The 26,746-nt window shown below is 44.0% G+C and overlaps 1 protein-coding gene across 2 annotated transcripts in view; it reads right to left on the reverse strand.

Annotated features, from left to right (window-relative positions):
* The window catches only part of psmg1 (proteasome (prosome, macropain) assembly chaperone 1), a 28,899-nt gene extending 2,161 nt beyond the window's left edge, over nucleotides 1-26,738 (reverse strand). The window contains exons 1-6 of one of the 2 annotated variants that reach the window (XM_020509612.2): nucleotides 26,574-26,738; nucleotides 11,392-11,501; nucleotides 9,039-9,193; nucleotides 4,786-4,848; nucleotides 2,562-2,760; nucleotides 61-197 (exon numbers count right to left, since the gene is read on the reverse strand). In XM_020509612.2, the coding sequence (XP_020365201.1) occupies nucleotides 61-197; nucleotides 2,562-2,760; nucleotides 4,786-4,848; nucleotides 9,039-9,193; nucleotides 11,392-11,501; nucleotides 26,574-26,680 (771 nt within the window). In that variant the 5' untranslated portion in view covers nucleotides 26,681-26,738. Of the gene's footprint in view, nucleotides 1-60; nucleotides 198-2,561; nucleotides 2,761-4,785; nucleotides 4,849-9,038; nucleotides 9,194-11,391; nucleotides 11,502-21,416; nucleotides 21,619-26,573 lie in introns of those variants that run through there. The other variant, XM_048602756.1, reaches the window with a different exon arrangement.
* Between the last annotated feature and the right edge of the window lie 8 nt (nucleotides 26,739-26,746).

Genomic DNA, 26,746 nt, shown 5'->3' on the forward strand with positions numbered 1-26,746 from the left:
AGACACACAGACACACAGACACACAGACACACAGACACACAGACACAGAATTACTCTTACTTTCACAAAGCAGCTGAGACTCTTGCAGGCGAGCACTGGCCGAAAAGCTTCTATCGTCAAAGAATCTATCGTAGTGACATCACTGTAGCAATGATAGAGGACAGCGGGTATCTGCTGGACCTGGCAGTAACTGAGGACTGGAGATAATGCAAAAGAAAATTCACTCTTTAAAGCAGACTATATATGTATATAAAGGCTTTTTTTAATGAATAAAGTATATTTTTGAAATAAAAATATGAATTGGACATGGTTCATGAAGCATACTCCTACCCTCAGCTCCACCTCCCCAAAGGATGAAGATTGAGGTACATTGAGTTACACAAGCCAGAACCTCTCAGTTCTTTATTCTTCCATGGAATGTGGGTATCACTGGCAAGGCCCTTCATTTATCACCTACCCCAAATTGTTCTTAAACTGCATGGTACAGTGGTTAGCACTGTTGCCTCTCAGCGCCAGGAACCCTTAGTGTTCAGGGATATGTAGGCTTAGGTGGGTTGGCCATGGTAAATATGGGGTGACAGGGATGGGGGGGAATGGTCTTTGGCGGGTCGGTGCAGACTCGATGGGCTGAATAGCCTCTTTCCACACTGTAGGGATTCTATGAATGGCTTGTCAGGCCATTTCAAAGGGCAGGTAAGTCAACCACATTTTGTACCCATATTCCCACAGCATTAGCCTGGGCAGGATTACTAGCCCTGTGACATTACCACTCCACAAGCTACTTTTCCACATTTCTATACTCCACCCTGGTCTAAATTGGCTGATCTCACACAGGGTGGTGGTGTATGTGTCACAGTTGGCCTCAGTACTATTTCCTGGTGAGGTTAACACCCGAACAACAGCCACTTGGTCGAAGTTTTTCAGGAATGAAATCAAACTCTTTGAGCTACAGCCCTTCATCTGGGAAATTATGGAACAAAAGTACAGAGTCTGAGAGAAAAGGGTAAAAAAAATGTAAAACAAGTGTTGGGGTGGGAATTTTTGTCAGTGGGCAGCTCCCAGAAACACAGCATTTTTAACAGGAACCAAAGTGACAGGCTAAATCCAACTGCAAAAAAAACCAGCAATTTTCTGTCAAGAATGGTGATAAACTAACACCGAGATTTTAAAGGAGAATATGAGTTCAGAAGGCTAGGCTTGAAAGACAGAAACACCTTATTCAAATCTAAACTCAGTAACCTGCAGAACTGGCATCGGTTATGAGTATCTAGTTACTTTGACCAGTTCTAAACATGTACTTTCGAAGCCTGTTCAGGATAACCTCACTGTGAAAGTGACATTAAACCACTATATCTGCCAGTGTTTTAATATCACACAGAAGTACCTGCAAAGATGGCAGGTGGCAGCAAAGGGACCAGGTAACAGTGGGACATTTTCATAAGGAAAGATTACACAATTCTCAGGCAAAAAGGAACTTTGGTTGATGTCTAACTAAGAAGTTATGGAAAGATAGAATTTAAGCATTGGGGAAATCAAGGTTTTAAAATAGATAACTTTTAAGGAGAGGAGAAATGTTCATCAAGATGTCAGAACAGAAGCAGATCATTTTACCCAGATGGTCAGCATCGGTGTTCATATTCCAAAAAGGTACAGAATATAACAAGAGGAAGGCATTCAGTCTCTGAAGACTGTCATGTGATTCAATGAGATCAAGGCTCATCTTTGTCCTAACTCTATGCACCATTTTTTAAATATCCCTGTGGTCAACAACAAGCTATCAATCTCAGTGTTATAATTGACAATCTATTTATTATCAAAAGCCATTTGTGGCAGAGACGTGCAAACTTCCACTGTCCTGTGTAAATTTCCTAATTTCACTTCTGAATGGTCTGACTGACTTTTATGCCCCCAATTCTAGACTCTCCAATCAGCAGAAATAGTTCCTCTCTATGAATCCTATCCATTTTTCCTCACTTTCTTGGAAACTTTGAACAAATCAACCCTAATCTTCCAAATTCCAAGGATAACAGCTGGGGTTTGTATAATCTCTTCACGTAACCAAAGGGCCTATTTCCACACTGAAGGGAACACTGAAGGGATTCTATGATTAAAGTAACATAAACCTTAGAAGGTAATCAATGTCAAAGTGTCTTTTTGAACAGGTAAGGGGCGGTGCTGCTGGAGATCATCCCTGCTGACCGTTTCACTGGCATAATATCCAAAATAAGGGAGAAAGTATTCTTGACAAGAAACAGAAAGAAAAATTAAGAAACTTCAAAAATTATGAAGTCAGTAGCATGACTCTTTTTGAATTAACCATTTGTAAAAGGAAAATGAAAACTAATTCATCAAAAATGGACATACTTTGCCTGATGTAATAACAAGGTATTGTAGCTTCAAAGCTTGAAACTTTAACTTAATCCCCTTTTACCGTGTAGCTCTAAGACATTTCAGCATCATCTGGGATTGAAGTCCTACAGATATAGTTCTTTGATAAAAATACTGTTATTAATTGTTAAATCATGCAGAAACAAATCTTACGGAAACACTCATGGCTATACCTGCTGCAGGGAGACCAGATATCACATTCGGCTGCTCAAGTAACACACAGTGGGGTGTCTCCTGGAATGCACTGGTTTTCAAAGCTCGGAGTAAAGGCACAGAGATGTTGGAAATAGATGTGGGTGTTTTATATTCAGTCACAGAGCCGCTTGATAAGACTATCACATTTAGATTCCTTTTCTGGATATTTCCAAAAACCTGTAATTGGAAACAAACATTCCTTCCTTTTAGTCAACCAAACACACAAGAATACAAATGACAGGAGTGCAGAGCTCACAGTGAAAACAGTATGGTTTCTAGTAGACCTCATTATCTCATGAGTTTGTCAGCTGGGTGCACGACTGTGTCCCAAGACCTGTGCTTTCCACACGGTAGATTGTGACCTACTTTCATGTGGCACAAGACTTTAGAAACAGAGAAATACTTACAGCGGAGAAGAAGGCTATTTGACCTATAGTATCTGTATCAGCCGACAAACAGCCGTCCTAGTTTAATCCCAACTTCACTCTTTGTCTGTGGACGACCACACCTCAACAGCCAATCCAAGTGAAGCAAAAGCTAGTGGTATTTAAACTTTAGCCCCAATCTTGCATTGTTGCTTCTGATTGGTTAATCATCGCTACGACTTATTTACACATCAACCAATGTATTGACAGCTTTGACGGATGAACCAGTAACGAGAGGTTCTTAGCTGGGATAAAACGGTGCAAAGGGCTTTGCAGTCACAACTGAGCAAGAGTACAGGACAGCACGAGTGTGAACGGGGAATATCATAACTTTGTACACTCATCATATTACTTTAGCAGTAGACAAAGTAGCTAGTAATAAATGTCAGGGATCTGAGCTTTGAACTGAAATTTCCTTGGACCATTCCCTCCGAGACACCCATTCCTCCTTTACGCCCACAGACAGTGTTTGTGTCTACATCTAAAATAGGCAGCACGGTGGCTCAGTGGTTAGCAGGGTGCCTCACAGGGACCGGGATCGATTCCAGCCTCGGGCAACTATCTGTGTGGAATTTGCACATTCTCCCTGTATCTGCGTGGGTTTCCTCCAGGTGCTCTGGTTTCCTCCCACAGTCCAAAGATATGCAGGTTAGGTGGACTGGCCATGCTAAATTGCCCATAGTGTCCAGGGATGTGTAGGTTAGGTGGGTTAGCCATGGGAAATGCAGGGTTATGGGGACTGGGTCCGGGGGAGTCTGGTTGGGCTGCTCTTTGGAGGGACAGCATGGACTTGATGGACTGAATGGTCTGCTTCCACACTGTAGTGATTCTATGACTCTTTTGTATTCTTGATCAGAACCTCAATATCTTTATTCGTCCATTATTCCTACTCTTATCAGCCATACCCCTCACTCTAACAGGAACATAATGCATTTGGACTCTCGTTACCACACTTCTGAAAGCTTTGCACTTATCAGTCATCCCTTTACTTGCAAACAGTTTGCTTCATTAAACTTTTGACAGTTCCTGTCTCATACCATTAACATTTTCCCTACTCCAATTAAGAACTTTTATGGAAGACTTATTCTTTTCGTAACTATTTTAAAACTAGTAGGATGGGAACACTTTGGTATCAGTGATCATAATTCTAACACTTCAGTCACTTGCCCTGCCTTATTTCCCAACGGCAGGTCAAGTTTTGCTCCTTCTCTAGTAGGTACATTTAATATCCCTCTGCGTTGTATAAAAATTGAAAATTCAGCTTCACAGGAGAGAAGAAGTGAGAGGTATCTATCAGTATTTCGTTTCTTTATTAATTTACAGGATTTGGGTGTCAGTGGCAAGGTGTTGCTAGGTCTTCTACTTTGTAGAACTCAGTGGAAGACAGATAAGCATCACCACATTGATACGGGGCTGGAGTCACATACAGGCCAGACCAAGTAAGGACAGCAGATTCTGTTCTCTAGAAGTCATTAATGAACTATTTAGGGTTTTCTGACAATCCACATATTTCATGGTCACTTTCTAAACACCAGCCTTTTCTTTTAAGATTAATTTTAAACTGAATTCAAATTCTCAAACGGCCCCAAAGTGATGCCTACTGGATTTGTTCTGGATTGTCAGCCAAGCCCCAGGGTTACTTTACACATTCGCAACCTGCTACTGTTCCATGCACGAAAATGTAAACCAATGTATACAGCATCAATCTAGTGCCACACATCTTACAAAAATAACAGTGACATTGCTGCAAAAGTGGAACAGTCAAAGTGCCCTGTACCTTTTCAGTCCACTGAAAGAGTTGATCCTCAGCCACGTAACAGTTACAATGGCAGGTCAGAATCTGCAAGAGAGAGATGATGCATAATGCCAAAGAGACAACATGTTAAGCACTGCTGAAAAATGACACATTTTGTGGGAGTTTCTGTCTTACACTCAGGACCTTCACAAGAATACTAATTTAAAGGCAAATAAAATTCTACATTGTATGGTACGCTGTTCTGACGTTGTAAATGTCCCGATGTGTGCAAGATGAAAAGCTTTGACAAAACAATTATTTTTTCAGCAATGCCCAAATTCCATACTTTTGAGGAAACAATATGCATTTCTATAGCACCCTTCATGACCTCAGGATCTGTTTTGAAAGTGTAGAGGCTGCTTCACCTCGAGGAATTTTAACAGATTGGCAGAGTTACAGTTGTTAATTACTGGCTTGCAAGACATAAACATAAAAAACAGAAACATTCGCAGATAAAACAGGAATTGATGCTGATGAACATACTAGCTCATTCACAATACTGACCAATTTAGGACCCCACTGGTGAATGGATTTTGGGATTCTGCTGCATCTGTCAAACAGCAGAATGGTACAGCTTTTAAGTTAAATGCAGAAGAATAAATCTACTCCCCTGGGGCTACACGGGCCTCTCTGTGCCTTACTTCCATCAGTTTGCGATATCCCTCACATCACACAGGGATGAGGGTTTGAAAAGGCAAAGAACAAGGAACAATACAGCATAGGAACAGGCCCTTCAGCCCTCTAAGCCTACGCCGACATATTTTGCCCTTTCATACTAAAACTGTCTTCACTTCCCTCTATTCCCTACCTGTTCACGTATTCATCCAGGGGCTTCTTGAATGCTGCTATGTCTGCTTCCAGCACCTCCTCTGGCAGCGTTTTCCAGGCACTCACCACCCTCTGTGTGAAAAACTTGCCTCGCATGTCTTTTTTAAACTTCCCCACACTTTGAAACTGTGTCTCCTAGTAATTGATTCCTCCATCCTGAGAAAAAGCCTCATACTTTCCACTCTTACATAGAAACATAGAAAATAGGAGCAGGAGGAGCCCATTCGGCCCATTGGGCCTGCTCCGCCATTCAGTACGATCATGGCCGATCGTCCAACTCAATAGCCTGATCCTGCTTTCTCCCCATAACCTTTGATCCCATTCGTCCCAAGTGCTATATCGACGCGCCTCTTGAACACATCTTGAATGGCATCAACTACTTCCTGTGGTAATGAATTCCACAGGCTCACCACTCTTTGGGTGAAGAAATGTCTCCTCATCTCTGTCCTAAATCATCTATCCCGAATCCTCAGACTGTGACCCGTGGTTCTGGACACACCCACCATTGGGAACATCCTCCCTGCATCTACCCTGTCTTGTCCTGCTAGAATTGTATAAGTCTCTATGAGATTCCCTTCGATTTATCTGAACTCCAGCGAAAACAATCCCAACCTAGTCAATCTCTCCTCATACGTCCGATCTGCAATCCCCGGAATCAGACTGGTAAACCTTCGCTGCACTCCCTTGAGAGCAACAGCATCCTTCCTCAGAAAAGGAGACCAAAACTGCACACAATATTCTAGGTGTGGTCTCTCAAAATTCCTGAATACCTGCAACAACACATCCCTGCTCCTGTACTCGAAACCCCTCACATTGAAGGCCAACATACCATGTGCCTTCTTTACCGCCTGCGGCACCTGCATGCTTACCTTCAGCGACTGGTGCACAAGGACTCCCAGGTCTCGCTGCACACTCCCCCTCTCCCAACTCAGGTACTAATCTGCTTTCTTGTTATTGCTTCCAAAGTGAATAATCTCACTTTATCTAAATTATACTGCATCTGCCATTGATTTGCCCACTTACCCAACCTGTCCAGATCATGCTGAAGGATCTCTGCATCCTCGTCACAGTTCGCCCTCTCACCCAACTTGGTATCATCTGCAAACTTTGAGATGTTTACGTTTTTTCCCTCATCCAAATCATTAATGTATATTGTCAATAGGTGGGGTCCCAGCACCAATCCCTGTGGCACCCCACTATTTACTGCCTGCCAATTTGAAAAAGACCCACTAATTATTACTCTTTGTTTCCTCTCTGCCAACCAGTTTTCTATCCATCTCAATACACTTGCTCCAATCCCATGTGCTTTAATCTTGCACATTAATCTCTTATGTGGGACTTTGTCAAACGCTTTCTGAAAGTTCAAATATACTATATCGACTGGCTCCCCCTTGTCAACTCAATTAGTTACATCTTCATAGAATTCCAACAGATTTGTCAAGCATGATTTCCCTTTCATAAATCCATGCTGACTGACAGATTGGCCCTCTTACCCATTTTGCTTTTGCGACAGACAGGAATAAACAGTTGTTGAAGCTCCCCCCATCCGTTCCTTGAATGTTTGCCATTGCCTATCCACTGTCATCTCTTTAAGTAACTCTCCCCAATCTATCAAGGCCAACTCATGCCTCAGATCCTTATAGTTTCCTTTATTAAGGTTCAGTACCTACTCTCGAATCAACAACGCCACTCTCCATCTTGATAAAAAATTCGATCATGTTATGGTCGTTCATCCCCAAGGGGTCTCACACAGCTAGACTGGCAATGATTCCTTTCTCATTACACAGCACCCAGTCTAAGATGGCCTGCTCTCTAGTTGGTTCCTCCACATACTGGTCAAGAGAACCATCCCATATATGCTCCCATTCACAATGCCATTCATAATCTTATAAACTTCTTTCAGATTGTCCCTCAACCTCCTGCATTCCAGTGAAAATAAACACAATCTATCCAATTTTTCTTCATAGCTAAAATCCCCCATACCAAGCAACATCCTGGTAAACCTTTTCTGCACCCTCTCCAAAGCATCCATATACTTCTGACAGTGTGGTGACCAGAACTGTATGCAATATTCCAAGTGTGGCCTAACTAAAGTTCTATAAAACTGCAGTATAACTTGCTTATCCTTACACTCAATGCTCCTTCCAATGAAGGTAAGCATGCTATAAGCCTTTTTTACTACCTTATCTACCTGCACTGTCACCTTCAGTGATCCGTTGACCTGCACACCTGGATCCCTCTGCATATCAATACTCTTAAGGGTTCTGCCATTCATTGTACTTCACCTTCACTGTACTTGACCTTCCAAAATGCATCACCTCACATTTGTCCGGATTAAACTCCATCTGCCATTTTCAGCCCATGCCTCCAACTGATCCATATCCTGCTGTATCCTCTGACAATCCTCCTCATTATCCACATCTCCACCAATCTTTGTATCATCCGCAAACTTACTAATTAGACCAGCCACGTTTCCTCCAAATCATTTATGTACACCATGAACAGCATAGGTCCCAGTGGAACACCACTAGTCACAACCCTCCATTCTGAAAAGCATCCTCCTGCCGCTACCCTCAGTCTCTTATGACCAAGCCAGTTCTGTATCCATTTTGCCAGCTCACCCCTGATACCATGTGACTTCACCTTTTCTACCAGTCTACCTTGAGGGACATTGCCAAAGGCTTTACTGAAGTCCATGTAGACAACATCAACCGCTTTTCCCTCAGCAATCATCTTCGCCACCTTTTCAAAAAACTCAAATAAGTTAGTGATGCACAACCTCCCTTGCCACAAAACCATGCTATCGCTAATGAGTCCACTTGCTTCTAAATGTGTAAAGATCTTGTCCCTGAGAATCTTTTCCAACAATTTCCCTACCACCAATGTGAGGCTCACAAGCTTGTAATTTCCTGGGTTATCCCTGTACACTTCTTAAATAATGGGACAACATTGGCTATTCTCAATCCTCTGGGACCCCACCTGTGGCCAAAGAGGATACAAAGATGTCTGGCAAACTGCGGCAAACAGCAGGGATATTGACACTGGACCCAATCAAACATCAATCTCTGCTTGCCCAATTTGTGGCACACAGGACTGCCCAATCTGGAAAAAAAAACCACCAGGTATCCCACTGCTTGTCACTTATTGTCATGGCCAAACATTTAGATATTAAGCAAGGCTCAAATCAAATCTTGCTATGATTCTTGCAGGTAGCCAGTACGGCATCACCACAGTCAGTCCACTTGCAAACAGTGATACCCTTCATGTCAGTCTGATCTTATGAAGAGTGAACTTGAAGCACTTGAACGGGAATGAGAGACGTGTCAGTAGCTAGGGCGAATCTCTTACACACACATTTTAACAGATTGCCAGCAATTCAGATGCATTCAGTAAATCAGTAAACAGACCATTGGATTGGATGTCAGCCGGTAGAGAAGACATGACGAATCAGTAGGAAACTGCTGGTTTATGGTATCTGTGCCTTTAACTCTCTCATTCCACAGTGTAATAGCTCCGATTATTTCCCAGCTTCCCGAGCATTGGACAAAGGAGTTCAGAAAGCCTGTTAAAATGAACAGCAGAGGTCGATAGCGGAATTAATTTACTCATTGTTGTATACTGAATCAATGAGAGAACAACAGCAAAGCAAAGTGGGGAAGCAGCAATCAGGTAAGTCAGCACTTGGGTTTTAATAAAGAGAGGAGCATACTGGTTCAAGAAGGCACCTCACCACCACCTTCTTACTGAGAAATGATTAATAAATAAATATTGGAAACAATTCTAAGGGAGAAAATTAATCCCCATTCGGTGGGGCAGAAATTAATCAGGAACAGCTGGATGGCTTTGTAAAGGGGAGGTCATGTCTGACCAACTTGAATGAATTTTTCAAAGAGATGTGCAGATGAGGGCAATCCTTTTGATATCAACTACCTGGACTTCAGTAAGGCTTTTGATAAGCACCCACATGATAGTGAAGGTAAGAGTCCATGGGAACCAACAAAAATGCGGCAAATAGGAATTAGAATTGGCTGAGTGGCATGAAGCAGAGGAGTTCTGAGGAAGGGTCACTGGACCCAAAACGTTAACTCTGTTTTCTCCTCCACAAATGCTGCCAGACCTGCTGAGCTTTTCCAGCAACTTTGTCTTTGTTCCTGATTTACAGCATCCATAGTTCTTTCGGTTTTTATGAAGCAGAGGGCGATGGTCGAGGAGTGTTGTTACAACTGGACACTGGGGCCCTCGCTCAGTCAGTCATTTTGTGGACGATACAAAAATTGGTGGAGTGGTAAATAGTGAGGAAGATAGCCTTAGATTACTGGAGGATATAAACGGCCTGGTCAGATAGGCTGGTCAAATGATGGCAAATGGAATTCAGTCTGGATAAGTGTGAGGTGATGTACTTGGGCAAGACAAACAGGCAAGGGAATACATGGTGAACGATAGGACCCTGGGAAACACCGAGGATCAGAGGGACCTTGATGTGCATGTATACCGATCCCTCAAAGTAGCAGGAAATAAAGTGGTTACAGCAGCATATGGAATATTTGTCTTTATTAGCTGAGGCACAGAGATTTTGCCCAAACATGATATATAATGTTCGTCTGGCCACTTTTGGAGTACTGTGTGCAGTTCAGGAATCCACTTGATAGGAAGGTTGTGAGTGCTTTGGAGAGGGTACAAAGGAGATTTACCAGGATGTTGCCTGGGCTGGAAAGTTTCAGTTATGAAGAGAGATTGGACAGACTGGAGTTATTTTCCTCAGAGCAGAGGACATTGAGAGGAAACATATAGAGATGTATAAAATTATGAAGGCATAGGTAGGCTAGATAAGAAGAAACTTTTCCCCTTAGTGGTGGGAACAATGACCAGGGTCATAGATTTAAGGTAATGGGCAGGAGGGTTAGAGGAGATGAGAAGAAAACCTTTTTCACCCAGAGGGAACTGGAACTCACTGCCTGTAAGGGTGGAGAGGCAGAAACCCTCATAACACTTAAGAAATATTTAGATGTACACTTGCAATGCCAAGTGCTGGAAAGTGGGATTAGTATAATTGATATAACAAGGTGTAGAGCCGGATGAACACAGCTGACCAAGCAGCATCAGAGGAGCAGGAAAGCTGACATTTCGGGCCTAGACCCTTCTTCAGAAATAGAGTAATTAATGGTTGTTTTTGACCAGCAGAGACTCGATGGGTCAAATGGCCTTTTTCTGTGCCGTAGATCTCTGTGACTCTAAATGCTCAGCCAGCCAGCAACATCAACATCTTGTGAATGAATAAATAATAACAAGATTGTGAGGGAAGAAAACAGACCAGGAGAAGAGAGAAGGACAGACCAAGGGGGGTGAGAGAGGGTGGGGTTACAGACCGAGAAGACAGAGAGGGAGAGCGAGGGAGGAGGGAGGGAAAGACCGAGGGAGGAGGGTGGAATAGACAGAGGGGAGAGAGAGAGGGACAGACTGAGGGAGGAGGGTGGAACAGACCAAGGGGAGTGAAAGGTTTGCAAAGTTCTGGAGGAAGCTGAATTCTGAGAAAACCTGATAACGTCTGATTTCAGTAGAGCAAGGTACAGTACAAGCTGGAGGAGAAACATGCCATATCAGATGTTTCCTTTAAAATGAATGTAAGAGAATCATGCAGATCAACACATAAATCAGATCATCAACAAAGCAATATTCAAACAATGAGAACAAGGTTGAAGGAGAAACATAATCTGACAACAATTCTCACCTGGAGACCCCATCAGCATCTTCCTTACTCACCTACAGCATTCTGCCCAACAGCAATTAGAAATGTAGAGCAAGGCAAACTATGCTCTGTAGTGCTCTCAGTTGACGTTCTGCTCTCCAGACTCCAATGAATAATTATCTTTCTGGTGAGGAAGATACAAGTACAATTAAACTTCAACCTGAAGAAAATCCACATCACAGGGAAATGTTTCATCGAACTTCTAGTTACTTCCTGAATTAATACCAAAACCATGGGTGACAAGTTGAGGAAAAGATCATTTGAAGTTTAAAGTCAATGCAATTTGTCCACAAGTAATGAAAGCTGGCCAAGATTGACTGATAAGGGCAGTCTGGTGGTTCGGACCCCAAGACGAGGTTAATTAGAAAGCAGAAAGTAACAATCCGGTAGAGGCTTGTAAATAAGCAAAAGAAAGCTAGAAAAAGGGAGCATCTGAAAGGGAAGAGTTGATTAAATGATTTCCACATGTACTCCCACTCAGTCAAAGGGTTGCCAGCTGAAGTGTTAACATGTCTTCATATTTTTCCAAATAAAAATGAATGGACAGTGAAGGAGGTTATCTAAGATTACACAGAGATCTTGATCAATTGTGTCAATGGGCTGAACAGTGGCAAATGGAGTTTAATTTGGATAAATGTGAGGTACTGCATTTTGGTAAAACAAACAAAGACAAGACTTATACAATTAAAAGTAGGGCTGCGAGACCTAGGGGTTCAGGTACATTATTCTTTGAAGTTTGCACCACATATAGATAGGGTGGTTAAGAAGGCATTTAGCATGCTTGCCTTCATTGCTCACAGCATTGAGTACAGAAGTTGGGACATTATGTTGAGGTTGTACAGGATGCTGGTGAAGCCTCTGCTAGTGTCTAGTTCTGGTGTCCTTGTTATAGCAGGGATACTATTAAACTGGAGAGGTTTCAGAAGAGGTTTACCGGGATGTTGCCGGGAACGGAGGGCTTGAGTTATAAAGAGAGGCTGAAGTGGCTGGACGTTTTTCACTGGAGCATAGGAGGTTGAGAGGTTGCCTTATAGAGGTTTATAAAATCATGAGGGGTACAGATAAGATGAATGGCAGGAGTCTTTTCCCTAGGGTGGGAGATTTCAAGACTAGGGAGCATATTTTTAAGGTGAGAGAAGAAAGATTTATAAAAGACACAAGGGGCAATTTTTTCACACAGAGAATGGGTTGTGTGTAGAATGATGAACTTCCAGAGGAAGTCATGGCTGGGGGTACAGTTACAACATGTAAAATAGATTTGGATAAGTACGTGAATAGGAGAGGTTTGGAGGGATATGGGCCAGGAGCAGGTGGGATTAGTTTAGTTTGGGATCATGGTCAGCATGGACTGGTTGGACAGGAGGGTCTGTTTCCTTGCTATATGACTTTTTAAACTGTGTCACCTGGAAGTGTATCAACCAGAATGCTCTATTGACTGGAATTTTTGATATTCCCCCCTCAACATGAGTTGGTACTTTACCACAGAAAGCATTCAGAAGCTGTACAGAACCTGAAGATTTCAGAATTCTGTTGGATCACCTCCAATAAGCAAACTTCACCTGAAGGTGCTGGTAATCCTGATGGTTGGTAACTCTCAGTGTGATTTGTGACTTGCCTTTATGACTGTAAACTTGCATTTAGTTCACATTGTGCATTATTGTGAATTATGAATCCCAACCTCATTAGGGCATCCAATAAACCCAAGAGAAGTGGAAGCAAGATGCACATCAGAGTTGTGTTTACTTTAAAATAGAAAAAAGTCATTTCTGGATGTACTGAAAAGACAGAAAATTTGAAAAGTTTTTATGGAAAAATATAATGTTGGCTCATCCACAATAAGGCCCCAAAAGAATCAATGTTGCAGCTTGAATCAAACAAAGCTGTTAAAGGTACTCTGTAATAAATGTACAATATTACAAAAGCTAGGTAGCAGGCAAATCTCAAGATAGCAGAGTCTATTGCTTTGCTGGATAACTGCCGCGTTGGCCCAGTGAACAGGAACCCAGTAAACCAATTTCCTTTCTGCCAACACACCTCATTAATTCAACTCACGGATCAGGGCGTCATCCAGAATTATGAAATGCTCCTGAAGAAGGGATTTCACAAGGAAGTTCATCAATCATGAAGGCACTACACAAATTAGCGGGCTTCTTAATTTTTTTAAATTTAACCTGTTCAGAAATGTTATTAGACATCTCTGGAGCAGGCGATACTTGAACCCAGGCCTACTGGTCCCCTGGTTCAGGGGTTAGGGACACTACCACTGCACCACAAGAGGGCCCCTAGCAGCACTTCTCAAACAATTTCTCCCTGACACCTTTCAGGTTAGTCTCAGAGAGAACAGTGGGTGGTGACTGCAGCTGGGAGAAAGCCCTTTGGTCTGACTTTCTGAAATCTTTCTCGGGAGTCTAGAAGACTCTCCAGAAGGTAATGAGACTAAGGTTCCTAGGTGGCAACCGAACAAGCTGACCCACAGTTAGAAACATAAGCTCAGACTGTACGCACCGAAGCTCAGGCAAAAGCAGGCCCTGAATGCTGTTATGTTAAAAATGAAGTGCTACCGAGGAAATGGAGACACCTCAATAGGCCTGCAAATGAGGAATGGACAGTGATCCACCAGGTCATGATGCTGCTGAGGAAATATTGCAGCTAGATCTCCAAATTCCAACAACTGGACATGTTGTTGTACGCAAACCCAAAGCTTACATCAGCCAAAACTTCACAAGGTTGAATATGGCTTTGCAAAACCTGCTTATACCTGTAAACCAGTGTGCCCACTAAATTCTTTCTGTATGACTGTTACAGGTAAACTGGGTCTGACTCAGTGGAAGTCTTCAGAGTGTCACCCACAGTCATAGGCAGCACTAGAACAGTACCACCAGACTCTAATAACAATGATCACATATTACTGCTATGAGTTACCCTCCTGATTGTTATAAAGGTCCAAATCTTCCATTTACCACCAGAGTCTCATCAAATGACTCAACCAGTTTTACTCCACTTGAATTACTTTCCAGGTACCAAGTGTGAGGATCTCCAAAAGTACTCAGGAGATGTTTTAACAACAGAAGTAGGACATCTCCACGTTAGTCTATGTAGCGGTTACAGTCATTCCAAGAAGACTCTCACAGGCCTGTGAAATGGTCTGTGAACACATGCAAGTCCCAGTGATGAAACAAAAAGCAGACTAACATGCTCAGGCCAGGAGACAACAAACCAGCTCTCCAACCAACACCAGGTGAACACTCAAAGTCCCAGTTGAGCAGCCCATACAGTGCAGCAAAGAAGTACAGCAAAGTGAATTTTCTGACTGAAACCCCAGATCAGAGATAAAGCAATAGAACCACTGTGGGGGAATAAGTCGGGAGCAGTCTGTCCTGCTGCCACCAAAACAGTGGATGAGATAGCAGCAAGAATGAACTGACGTGAGATTTGAGTGAAGCCCACATTGAATCCCCCTCTTACCTGGTCAACCAATATAGAAACACAAGGGATTTTAGATCTCTCATTCACCCAAGATGGTGCACAACAACGAACAGACTTAACAAGGCTGCTCACTGGTCCTTATCAAAAGCCTTGCTAAAGTCCAAGTAGATAATATCAAAAGCACTGTCCTCATCTACACACCTGGTCACTACATCAAAAATATTCAACTAAGTTGGTCAGACATGACCTCCCCTGAAAAAAAACCATGCTGCCTGTTCTTGATTAATCCCTACCTCTCCAAATGCAGATTAATCCTGTCTCTCAGAATTACTTCCAATAGATTTTCATCACCAAGGATAGACCTACTGGCCTGTACTTGGTGGTTTATCCATCTAAATTTCCTGCCTTTTACCATAAAATTCTGCCTGTCAACATTGACCCTCCAACTCAGGGGACTAGCTACTTCCTGTCCATTCTGTCCATGCCCCTCACAATCTCATAGGGGAGTTGGTTAGCTCAGTTAGTTGGACAGCTGATTAGCGATGCAGTGAGATGCCAACAGCATGAATTCAATTCCTGCACTGGCTGAGGTTACCATGAGGGACTCTCCTTCTCAACCTCTCCCCTTGTCTGAGACACGGTGACCCTCAGATTAAGCCACCACCAGTCATCTCATCTCCAATGAGAGCAGCCCTATGGTCTGGTAAGACAACAAGTAGTTGTCCTATAACGCAATAGTTGCGTTCTTGTGTTAGCTCACACTATAGAAAATTACCATGGAAAATCGCATTATAGGGAAATCGCTATAGAAAATCGCTATACCTGTACAGCAGAAAGTTTGCGTTATGCAAACAGCATCCACTATTCATCAATCGCATTACAATCAATTTGCGTTAACAAAACACATGTTATAGCAGAAATACCTGCATGGCGACTTTACCTTACTTAATGTAAACTTGCAGAAAAACCCACTAAAAAACCCTCACAATTTTATGTATCTTAATCAGCATTCTGTGCTCTAAAGAAAACAACCTGAGCCTATTCAGCTCTTCATAGCTAAACTACTCCATCTCAGGCAACATCCTGGTGAATCTCCTCTATACACCGGCTCCAGTGCAATCATAACTTTCCTATAGTATGACAACCAGAACTGCACGCAGTATTCCACCTGTAGCCTGTCCAAAGTTATGTACAGTTCCAACATAACCTTCCTACTCTTATAATCTATGCCATGACTAATAAAGGTAAGTGTCCCATATGCTTCTAAACCACCCTATTAACCTATCCTATAAGACCATAAGATATATGAGCAGAATTATGCCACTTGGCCCATCAAGTCTACTCCACCATTCGATCAAGGATGATATGTTTCTCAACCCCATTCTCCTACCTTCACCCCATAATCCTTGATCCCCTTATCAACCAAGAACCTATCTATCTATGTCTTAAATACACTCAATGACTTGGCCTCCACAGCCTTCTGTGGCAGTGAGTTGCATACAATCACAACCCTCTGGCTGAAGAAATTCCTCCTCATCTCAGTTCGAAAGGGTTGTCCCTTCGCTTGGGTTCTGGTCTCTCCTACTAGTGGAAACATCTTCTCCATGTCCGCTCTATTCAGGCTAGTTGGTATTCTATAAGTTTCATTCAGATTCTCCCTCATCCTTCTAAATTCCAGAGTACAGATCTAGAATCCTCAACTGCTCCTTATATGACAAACCCTTCATCCCTGGGATCATTCCCGTAAAACTCTTCTGGACCCCTCCAAAGCCAGCACATCCTTCCTTAGATACAGGGCCTGAAACTGCTCACAATATTCGAAATGTGGTCTGACCAGAGCCTTATTCAGCCTCAGCATTACATTTCTGCTCTTGTATTCTAGCCCTCTTGAAATTAATGCTAACATTGCACTTGCCTTGCCAACTGCCAACTGAATCTACATGTTACCATGATGTTGCAGAGTATGGAAGGTTTGAGATATAAAGAGAGGCTGAATAGGCTGGGACTTTTTTCAGTGGAGCACAGGAGGTTGAGAGGTAACTTTATAGAGGTTGACAAAATCATGAGTGGTATAGATAGGATTAATGGCAGATGTCTTTTCCCTAAGGTTGGAGGATTTCAAGACAAGGGAGCACATTTTTAAGGTGATAGGAGAGAGATTTAAAAAAGACATGAGGGGCAAATTTTTTTTTACACTGAAGGTAGTTCATATGTGGAATGAAATTCCTGAGGAAGTGATGAATATGGGCACAGTTACAAAGTTTAAAAGACACTGAGAAAAGTACATGAATAGGAAAGGTTTGGAGGGATATGGGCTAGGAGCAAGTAGATGGGACTAGTTTAGTTTGGGGTTAAGATTGGCATAGGCTGGTTGGACCGAAGGGTCTGCTTCTGTGCTGTAAGGTTCTATAACTCTACGTTAACCCTGAGAAAATCCTGACTCCCAAGTCCCTTGTGCTTCAGATTTCCAAAGCCTGTCCCCAATCACTGACATAACTGTAGTGTTTCCCTCCCTCCCTCCTCCTCTAATCAAACAAAAGAGGAGAGAGAAATGTTGGTAGCAGAGTGAGAAGTAAGGCGTTGGCTCGAGAGGCTTCAGCGAGCAGCGGCTCATAAAAAAGTACAGGTAAGCACAGGTAAGGTCCTTTTGGCTTTCCTCTTTAGTCTCAGAGCAGTTGAGATGGCAGTTAGGGCAGCGACATGCTACTCCTGCAGGATATGGGAGTTCAGGGAAACCTCCATCTTCCCTGATGACTACACGTGCGAAGTGCACCCAGCTGCAGCCACTGGGAGACTGTGTTAGGGAGCTGGCGCTGGATGCATTCAGGATCATTCGAGATGCTGAGTGCATCATAGATAAGAGTTTCAGTGAGGTGGTCACACCTAAGGTACAGGCAGAGAGTAGCTGGGTGTCCACCAGGAAAGGCAAAGGGAGTAGACAGAGAGTGCAGGAATCCTCTGTGGCCATTCCCCTCGAAAACAAGTATACTGTTTTGGATACTATTGGGGGGGGAATGACCATTCAGGGGAAAGCAGCAATAGCCAGGTAAGTGGCACTATGACTGGCTCTGTGCCATAGCGGGAAAGGGTAAAGGTAAACAGGACCTTAGTGATAGGAGATTCGATAGTTAGGGGGACAGACAGGGAGATTCTGTGGCCACCAACGGGAATCCAGAATGGTGTGTTGTTTCCCAGGTGCCAGGGTCTGGGCTATCTCGGAGTGCCTGCAGAATGTTCTCAAGGGGGACCGTGGGCGGCCTGAAGTCATTTTACGTGTTGGCACAAATGACACAGGTAAAAATAGGGATGAGATCCTGCAGAATGATTATAGAGAGCTAGGAAAACAGTTAAAAACCAGGACCTTGATCGTGGCAATCTCTGGATTATTTCCAGTGCCATGTGCTAGTGAGGGTAAGAACAGGAGGGTATGGCAGATGAATGCATGGCTAAAGAATTGGTGCAGGAGACAGGGATTCAGATTCCTGGATCATTGGGATCTTTTCTGGGGCAGAGGTGACCTGTTCAAGAGGGACGGGGTGCACCTGAACTAGAAGGGGACCAATATCCTGGTAAGCAAATTTGCTAGTGCTGCAAGGGAGGGTTTAAACTAGATTGGCAGCGAGGTGGGATCCTTAACAGCAGGGGGGCAAGTGCGAAGCTGGAAGGAGATACAGTAACCAGAAATATCAAGTTGAAGAGGCAGGTCAGGCTGGAACAGGACAGGGAGCGAGGAATGCCTGTTGGATTAAATTGCATCTATTTCAATGCAAGAGGGCTGACAGATAAGGCCAATGAACTGAGGGCGTGGATAGGTATGTGGGACTGGGATATTATAGCCATGGTTAACATGGTTAAGGGAGGGACAGGACTGGCAGCTCAAAGTGCCAGGGTACAAGTGCTTTAGGCAGGACAGAGGTGGAGGAAAGAGGGGAGGGGGAGTTGCATTTTTGATTAAGGGGAGTATCACAACAGTAGTCAGAGATGAAAGATCTGAGGGATCATCCAGTGAGGCTTTGTAGGTGGAGCTAAGAAATAAGAAGGGGATGGTGACATTATTGGGATTGTACTATAAGCCCCCAAATATTCAATGGGAAATAGAGGAACAAATATGCAGGGAGATTGGGAAAACCTGCAGGAGCAATAGAGTTGTCTTGGTGGGGGATTTTAATTTTCCTAACATAGACTGGGACTGCCACAGTCTTAAGGACTTAGATGGGGTGGAATTTGTTGAATGTGTTCAGGAAAGTTTCCTCAAGCAGTATACAGATGATCCTACTCAGGGAGGGGCAAAACTCGACCTACTCTTGTGAAATAGGGCAGGCCAGGTTACTGAGGTGACAGTGGGGGAGCACTTTGGGACCAGTGACTATAGTTCTATTAATTTTAAAATAGTTATGGAGAAGAACAAAACTAGTCTACAGGTTCAAGTTCTAAATTGGGGCAAGGCGATTTTTGATGGAATTAGACAGGAGCTTGCAGGGGTTGATTGGAATAGTTTGTTTGTAGGCAAAGGGACCTCTGGCAAATCGGAGGCCTTTAAAAGTGTGATAGCTAGAGTTCAAGATCTATATGTTCCTGTGAGGGTGAAGGGCAAGGTTGGCAGGAATAGGGAATCCTGGATGACAAGAGATATTGAGGCTTTGACCAGAAAAAGGAGGAGGCATGGCTCAGGAACAGGCAGCTGGGATCAAGGGAATCCCTGGAAGTATATAGGGGATATGGGAGTTTATTGAAGGAGGAAATCAGGACGGCAAAAAGGTGGCACAAGATAGTTTAGGCTGAAAAGATTAGGGTGAATCCAAAGAGATTGTTTAAGTACATTAAAAGAAAAAGAATAATTAGAGAGTCGGATCCCTCGAGGACCAAAGTGGACATGTAGGTGTGGAACCGCAGGAGATGGGCGAGGTCCTCAACAAATATTTCTCCTCTGTGTTTACCGTGGAGAAAGACATGGAGACTTGGAACTTGGGAAAGTTAGTGGCCATATCTTGGGTACAGCCCATATCACAGTAGAGGAGGTATTGGATGTATTAGAATGTACGAAGGTGGATAAATCTCCTGGTCCTGATCAGATATATCCAAGAACCCTGCAAGAGGCTAGAGAAGAAATTGTGGGGGCCCTGGCTGATATTTTTGCATCATCATTAGCCATGGGTGAGGTCCTGGAAGACTGGAGGGTGGCAAATGTTGTGCCCTTGTTCAAGAAGGGCTGCAAAGAAAAACCTGGGAATTATAGACCAGTAAGCTTAACATCTGTGGTAGGTAAGTTACTTGAGGGATAAGATATACATGTATTTGGAAAGACAGGGTTTGATTAGGAGTGGTCAGCATGGCTTTGTGTGCGTGAGATCATGCCTCACAAATTTGTTAGAGTTCTTTGATGAAGTGACCAGGAAGGTTGATGAGGGCAGGGCAGTAGACGTAGTCTACATGGATTTCAGTAAAGCCTTTGATAAGGTTCCACACGGTAGGCTGCTCTGGAAGGTTAGATCCACATGGAATCCTGGGAGAGCTGGCAAATTGGATACACCATTGGCTTAATGGTAGGAAGCAGACAGTAATAGTGGAAGGATGTTTGTCAGATTGGAGGCCTGTGACTAGTGGTGTGTCTCAGGGATCGGTGCTGGGTCCATTGCTGTTTGTTATCTGTATCAATGATTTGGAAGAGAATGTACAAGGCATAATTAGTAAGTTTGCAGATGACACTAAAATAGGCAGTATTGTGGAGAGTGAGGAAGGTTATCAGAAATTGCAGCAGGATCTTGATCAGCTGGCAAATGGAGTTTAATACAACTTAATAACTATGCGGTGCTGCATTTTGGAAAGTCAAATCAAGGTAGGAGTTTCCTGGTGAATGGTAGTGTCTTAAGGAGTGCAGTGGAAGAGAGGGACCTTGGAGTTCAGATGCACGGTTCTCTGAAAGTGGAGTCACAGGTAAACAGGGCAGTGAAGAAGGCTTTTCACACACTGGCCTTCATCAGTCAGGGCATTGAGTTCCGAAGTTGCTAAGTTATGATGTAGTTGTACAGGATGTTGGTGAGGCTGCACTTGGAGTATTGAGTTCAGCTTTGGTCACCTTGCAACAAGAAGGATGTTATTAAACTGGAAAGAGTGCAGAAGAAACTTACAAGGATGTTGCCAGGACTCAAGGGACTGAGTTAGAGAGAGAGGTTCGACAAGCTAGGACTTTTTTCTCTAGAGTGTAGGAGACCGAGGGGGGATGTTATAGAAGTGTATAAGATCATGACAGGCATGGATAGGATGAATGCACTCAGTCTTTTTCCCAGGATTGGGGAATCGAGGACTAGACGGCATCAGTTTAATGTAAGAGGGGAAAGAATACATGGGAATCTGAGGGCCAACCTTTTTTACACAAGAGGGTGGTACACATATGCAATGAGCTGCCAGCAGAAGTGGCTGAAGTGGGTACATCAACAACATATGGACAAATACATGGATAGGAAAGGTTCAGAAGGATATGGGCCTACTGCAGAAAAATTGTGTTAGTGTGAATGGACATTTTGGTCGGCACGGATCAGTTTGGGTGAACAGTCACCTTCAGACCTTTCAGCTTCCCTAGCTCCTTCTCTTTAGTGATGGCCATTATATTCACCTCTGCTCCCCAACTCTCTTCAAGTTCTGGTATGCTGCTGGTGTCTTCCACTGTGAAAACTGATGCAAAGTACCCATTCCGTTCCTCTGGCATTTCTTTGTTCCCCCATTCCTACTTCTCCGGCCTCATCTTCCGGCAGTCCAACTGCTCTTGCTTCTCTCTTACCTTTTAGATATGTAAAAAAAGACTCTTGAAATCTTCCTTTATACTGCTAGCTATCTTATTCTCATATTTCGTCTTTTCTTCCTCACTGCTTTTTTAGTTATCCTCTGCTGTTTTTGAAAGGCTTCCCAATCCTCTCGCTTCCCACTAATCTTCACCACATTATATGCTTTCTCTTTTGCTTTTATGCTGTCCCTGACTTCCCTTGTCACCCCTGGTTACCTCATCCTTTCGTCGATATGTTTCTTTTTTCCCTGGGATGATTTTCTGCTGTGCCTCCTGAATCACCCCCAGAAACTCCTGTCATTGCTGTTCAAATGTCTTCTCTGCTAGGCTCCCCTTCCGATCAACTCTGGCCAGTTCCTCCCTCACGTCTTTATAGTTACCATTACTCAACTGTAATACCATTACATCTGATTCCAACTTCTCCCTCTCAAACTGCAGGGTGAATTCTATTATGTTATAGTCACTTCCCTGAAAGGGTTCCTTCACCTGAAGCTCCCTAATCAAGTTTGCCTCATTTTTTATTTTGAGGAAGTTACCAAAAAGGTGGATGATGGCAGAGCAGTAGACATTATTTATTTGGATTTTAGTAAAGCCTTTGACAAGGTTCCACATGGTAGACTATTTGGTAAAGTTAGGTCACATGGGATTCAGGGTGAGCTTGCCTATTGGATACATAATTGGCTTAACGGCAAGAGACTGAGAGTGTTGGTGGAGGGTTGCTTTTCAGACTAGAGGCCTGTCACCAGTGATGTTAAACAGGGATCGGTTCTGGGTCCTCTTTTGTTTGTCATTTATATAAATGATTTGGATGAGGATTAGGGGAGGTGATGGCCTAGTGGTATTATTGCTGGACTATTAATCCAGAAACCCAGCTAATGTTCTGGGGACCCGGGTTCGAATCCCACCATGACAGACGGTGGAATTTGAATTCAATAATTAGGGAGAACCTACTGATCACCATGAAATCATTGCCAATTGTCGGTTCACTAATGTCCTTCAGGGGAGGAAATCTGCCACCCTCACCTGGTCTGGCCTAAATGTGGCTCCAGACCCACAGCAATGTGATTGACTCTCAATTGTACTCTTAAATTGCCTAGCAAGCCACTCAGTTGTACCAGTCGCTACAAAGTCTGAAAGAAATGAAACTGGACGGATCACCTGGCATCAACCTAGGCACCGGAAAAGACAACGGCAGAAACAGCCCTGTCGACACTGCAAAGTCCTCCTCACTAACATCTGGGGGTTAGCACCAAAATTGGGAGAGCTGTCTCACAACAACAACAGCCTGACATACTCATACTCACAGAATCATACTTTACAGACAATGTCCCAGACACTACCATCACTATCCCTTGGTATGTCCTATCTCACCGGCAGGACAGACCCAGCAGAGGTGGTGACACAGTGGTATACAGTCGGCAGGGTGTAGCTCTGGGAGTCCTCAACATTGACTCCGGACCCCATGAAGTCTCATGGCTTCAGGTTAAACACGGGCAACGAAACCTCCTGTTAATTATCATGTACTGTCCTCCCTCAGCTGATGAATCAGTACTCCTCAATGCTGAACAACACTTAGAGGAAACACTGAGGATGGCAAGGGCACAAAATGTACTCTGGGTGGGGGATTTCAATGTCCACCACCAAGAGTGGCTCGGCAGCAGTACTACTGATCGAGCTGGTCGGGTCCTAAAGGACATAGCTGCTAGACTGGGTCTGCGACAAGTGGTGAGGGAACCAACAAGAGGGAAAAATATACTTGACCTCATCCTTACCAATCTACCAGCTGCAGTTGCATCTGTCCATGACAGTATTGGTAAGAGTGATCATCGCACAGTCCTTGTGGAGATGAAGTCCCGCCTTCACATTCAGAATAACTTCCATCGTGTTGTGTGGCACTATCACCGTGCTAAATGGGACAGACTTCACACAGATCTAGCAACTCAAGACTGGGCATCCATGAGGCCCTGTGGGCCATCAACAGCAGCAGAATTGTACTCCAGCACAATCTGCAACTTCATGGCTCGGCATATCCCCCACTCAGCCAATACCATCTAGCCAGGGGATCAACCCCGGTTCAATGGAGAGTGCAGGAGGGCATGCTAGGAGCAGCACCAAGCATAACTGGAGATGAGGATTCAACCTGGTGAAGCCACCAAACAGGACTACTTGCACGCCAAACAGCAAAAGCAGCAAGTGATAGACAGAGTTAAGCAATCCCACAACCAACAGATCAGATCTAAGCTCTGCAGTCCTGCCACATCCAGTCGTGAATGGTGGTGGTCAATTAAACAATTCACTGGAGGAGGAGGCTCCACAAATATCCCCATCCTCAATGATGGAAGAGCCCAGCACATCCGTGCAAAAGATAAGGCTGAAGCATTCGCAGCAATCTTCAGCCAGAAGTGCCACATGGATGATCCATCTCGGCCTCCTCCAGTGGTCCCCAGCATCACAGATACCAGTCTTCAGCCAATTCAATTCACTCCATGTGATATCAAGAAACAGTTGGAGACACTGGATACTGCAAAGGCTACGGGCCGTGACAACATTCCAGCTATAGTACTGAAGACTTGAGCTCCAAAACTTGCCGCTCCCTTAGCCAAGCTGTTCCGGTACAGTTACAACACCGCTATCTACCTGACAATGTGGAAAATTGCCCAAGTGTGTCCTGTACACAAAAAGCAGGACAAATCCAACCCAGCCAATTACTGCCCCATCAGTCTATTCTCAATCATCAGGAAAGTGATAGAAGGTGTCATCAACAGTGCTATCAAGCAGCACCTGCTCAGCAATAACCTGCTCAGTTACGCCCAGGTTGGGTTTCGCCAGGGCCACTCAGCTCCCGACCTCATTACAGTCTTAGTTCAAACATGGACAAAAGAGCTGAATTCCAGAGGTGAGGTGAGAGTGACAGCCCTTGATATCAAGGCTGCATTTGACCGAGTGTGGTATCAAGGAGCCCTAGCAAAACTGGAATCAGTGGGTATCAGGGGGCAAACTCTCCGGTGGTTGGAGTCATACCTGACACATAGGAAGATAGTTGTGGTTGTTGGAGGTAAATCATCACAGTTCCAGGACATCTCTGCAGGTGTTCCTCAGGGTACTGTCCCAGGCCCAACCATCTTCAGCTGCTTCATCAATGACCTTCCCTCTATCATAAGGTTAGAAGCGGGGATGTTCACCAATGATAGCAAAATATTCAGCACCATTCGTGACTCCTCAGACACTGAAGCAGTCCATGTTCAAATGCAACATGATCAGGACAAAGCAGCTGTTTAATCCACAAGCATCCACTCCCTCCACCACCGAAGCTCAGTAGCAGTGTGTACTATTTACAAGATGCACTGCAGTAATTTACCAAAGATCCTCAGACAGTACCTTCCAAACCCACAACCACTTCCATCTAGAAGGACAAGGGCAGCAGACATATAGGAACACCACCACCTCTAAGTGTCCCTCCAAGTCAATCACCATCCTGACTTGGAAATATATCGCCACTCCTTCACCGTCGCTGGGTCAAAATCCTGGAATTCCCTCCCTCATGGCATTGTGGGTCAATCTACAGCAGGAGGACTGCAGCGGTTCAAGAAGGCAGCTCACCACCACCTTCTCAAGGGCAACTAGGGATGGGCAAGAAATGCTGGCCAGCCAGCAACACCCACTTCCCATAAATGAATAGAAAAAAAATACAGAAGGCATGGTTAGTAAGTTTGTGGATGACACCAAAATTGGTGGCACAGTGGACAATGAAGAAGATTATCTAAGATTAAAAAGGGATCTTGATCAAATGGGTCAATGGCCTGAAAAATGGCAGATGGAGTTCAATCTGGATAAATGCAAGATATTGCATTTTGGTACAACCAACAAGGGCACGGCTTACATAATTCATGGTAGGGCCTCTGATAGTGTTGTAGAACAGAGGGACCTTGGATGCAAGTACATAATTCTGCAAAGTTTGCATCCCATTTGATAGGATGGTTAAAAAGGCGTTTGGCACACTTGCCTTCATTGCTCAGTCCTATGAGTACTGTCATTTCTGCTATAATACATGTTTCTTCAATGCGACTTGGGTTTAACGCGATTGAAGAATTTAGACCGATATGTGTAGAACACAAACTTTCCTTACCTGTATTACTATAATGCAATTCCGGCCTCATTAGCTTAAAGGGTGTGTCTGTTGCGCAATTTTCTTACAACGCGAGATCACACAAGAACGGAACTATCATGTTATATCAGAACTTTCTGTATAGAAGTTGGAATGTTATGTTGAGGTTCTACAGGACATTGGTGAGGCCTCTTCTGGAATACTGTGTCCACTTCTGGTTGCCCAGTTATGGGAAGGATATTATCAAACTGGAATGGGTTCAGAAGAGATTTACCAAGAAGTTGCCGGGTATGGAAGGTTTGAGTCAAAGAAAGGCCGGATAGCTGGGACATTTTTCATTCCAGCGTAGCAGGTTGAGAGGTACAGATAAAGTTGACGGTAGATGTCTTTTCCCAAAGTTGGGGAATTGCAAGACCGGAGGCACATTTTTAAATTGAGAGGAGAGAGATTTTAAAAAGACATTAGAGGTGTTTTTTTTATAAAGAGATTTGTTTGCGGGTGGAATGAACCTCCTGATGAAGTGGTGGATGTAGGTACAATTACAACATTTAAAAGACATTTGCATGGGCATATGAACAGGAAAGGTTGGGAGGGATATGGCCCAGGCAGGTGGGACTACTTTAGTTTGGGATTATGGTCAGCATGGACTGGATGGACCGAAGGGTCTGTTTCTGTGCTCTATGAGTCGATTACACATCACCAAATCCAGAATCTGGACTCAGTGTAAAGTCTATCCCAGAGTAAATTCACAATCAGTCCCGGAGTCAATCCTGAGCAAAATCAGTGCCGGTTATAATCCCAGATACAATCCGGATCCAGTCTCAATTGATCCACATTCACCACCGCCCGGGCCCAATCCTCCTCCCCCTTCATTCCGACCTCACCTCTGGCCCTCCATCTCCCTCCGGATCTCCAGATCCTCCTCCTCATCATCATCATCGTCCACCGCCCGGGAGAAAACCGGCAAAACCTCCCCGAAAAACGTGGCCATAACCAAGAGGCCTGTCCGCCCGCGCCGCACTGACCCGCACCCACCGTCAGGGGGAGCTCCTGTCCG

Source organism: Rhincodon typus, chromosome 11 (genome assembly GCF_021869965.1).
Source record: "Rhincodon typus isolate 14 chromosome 11, sRhiTyp1.1, whole genome shotgun sequence".
Taxonomy (NCBI): domain Eukaryota; kingdom Metazoa; phylum Chordata; class Chondrichthyes; order Orectolobiformes; family Rhincodontidae; genus Rhincodon; species Rhincodon typus.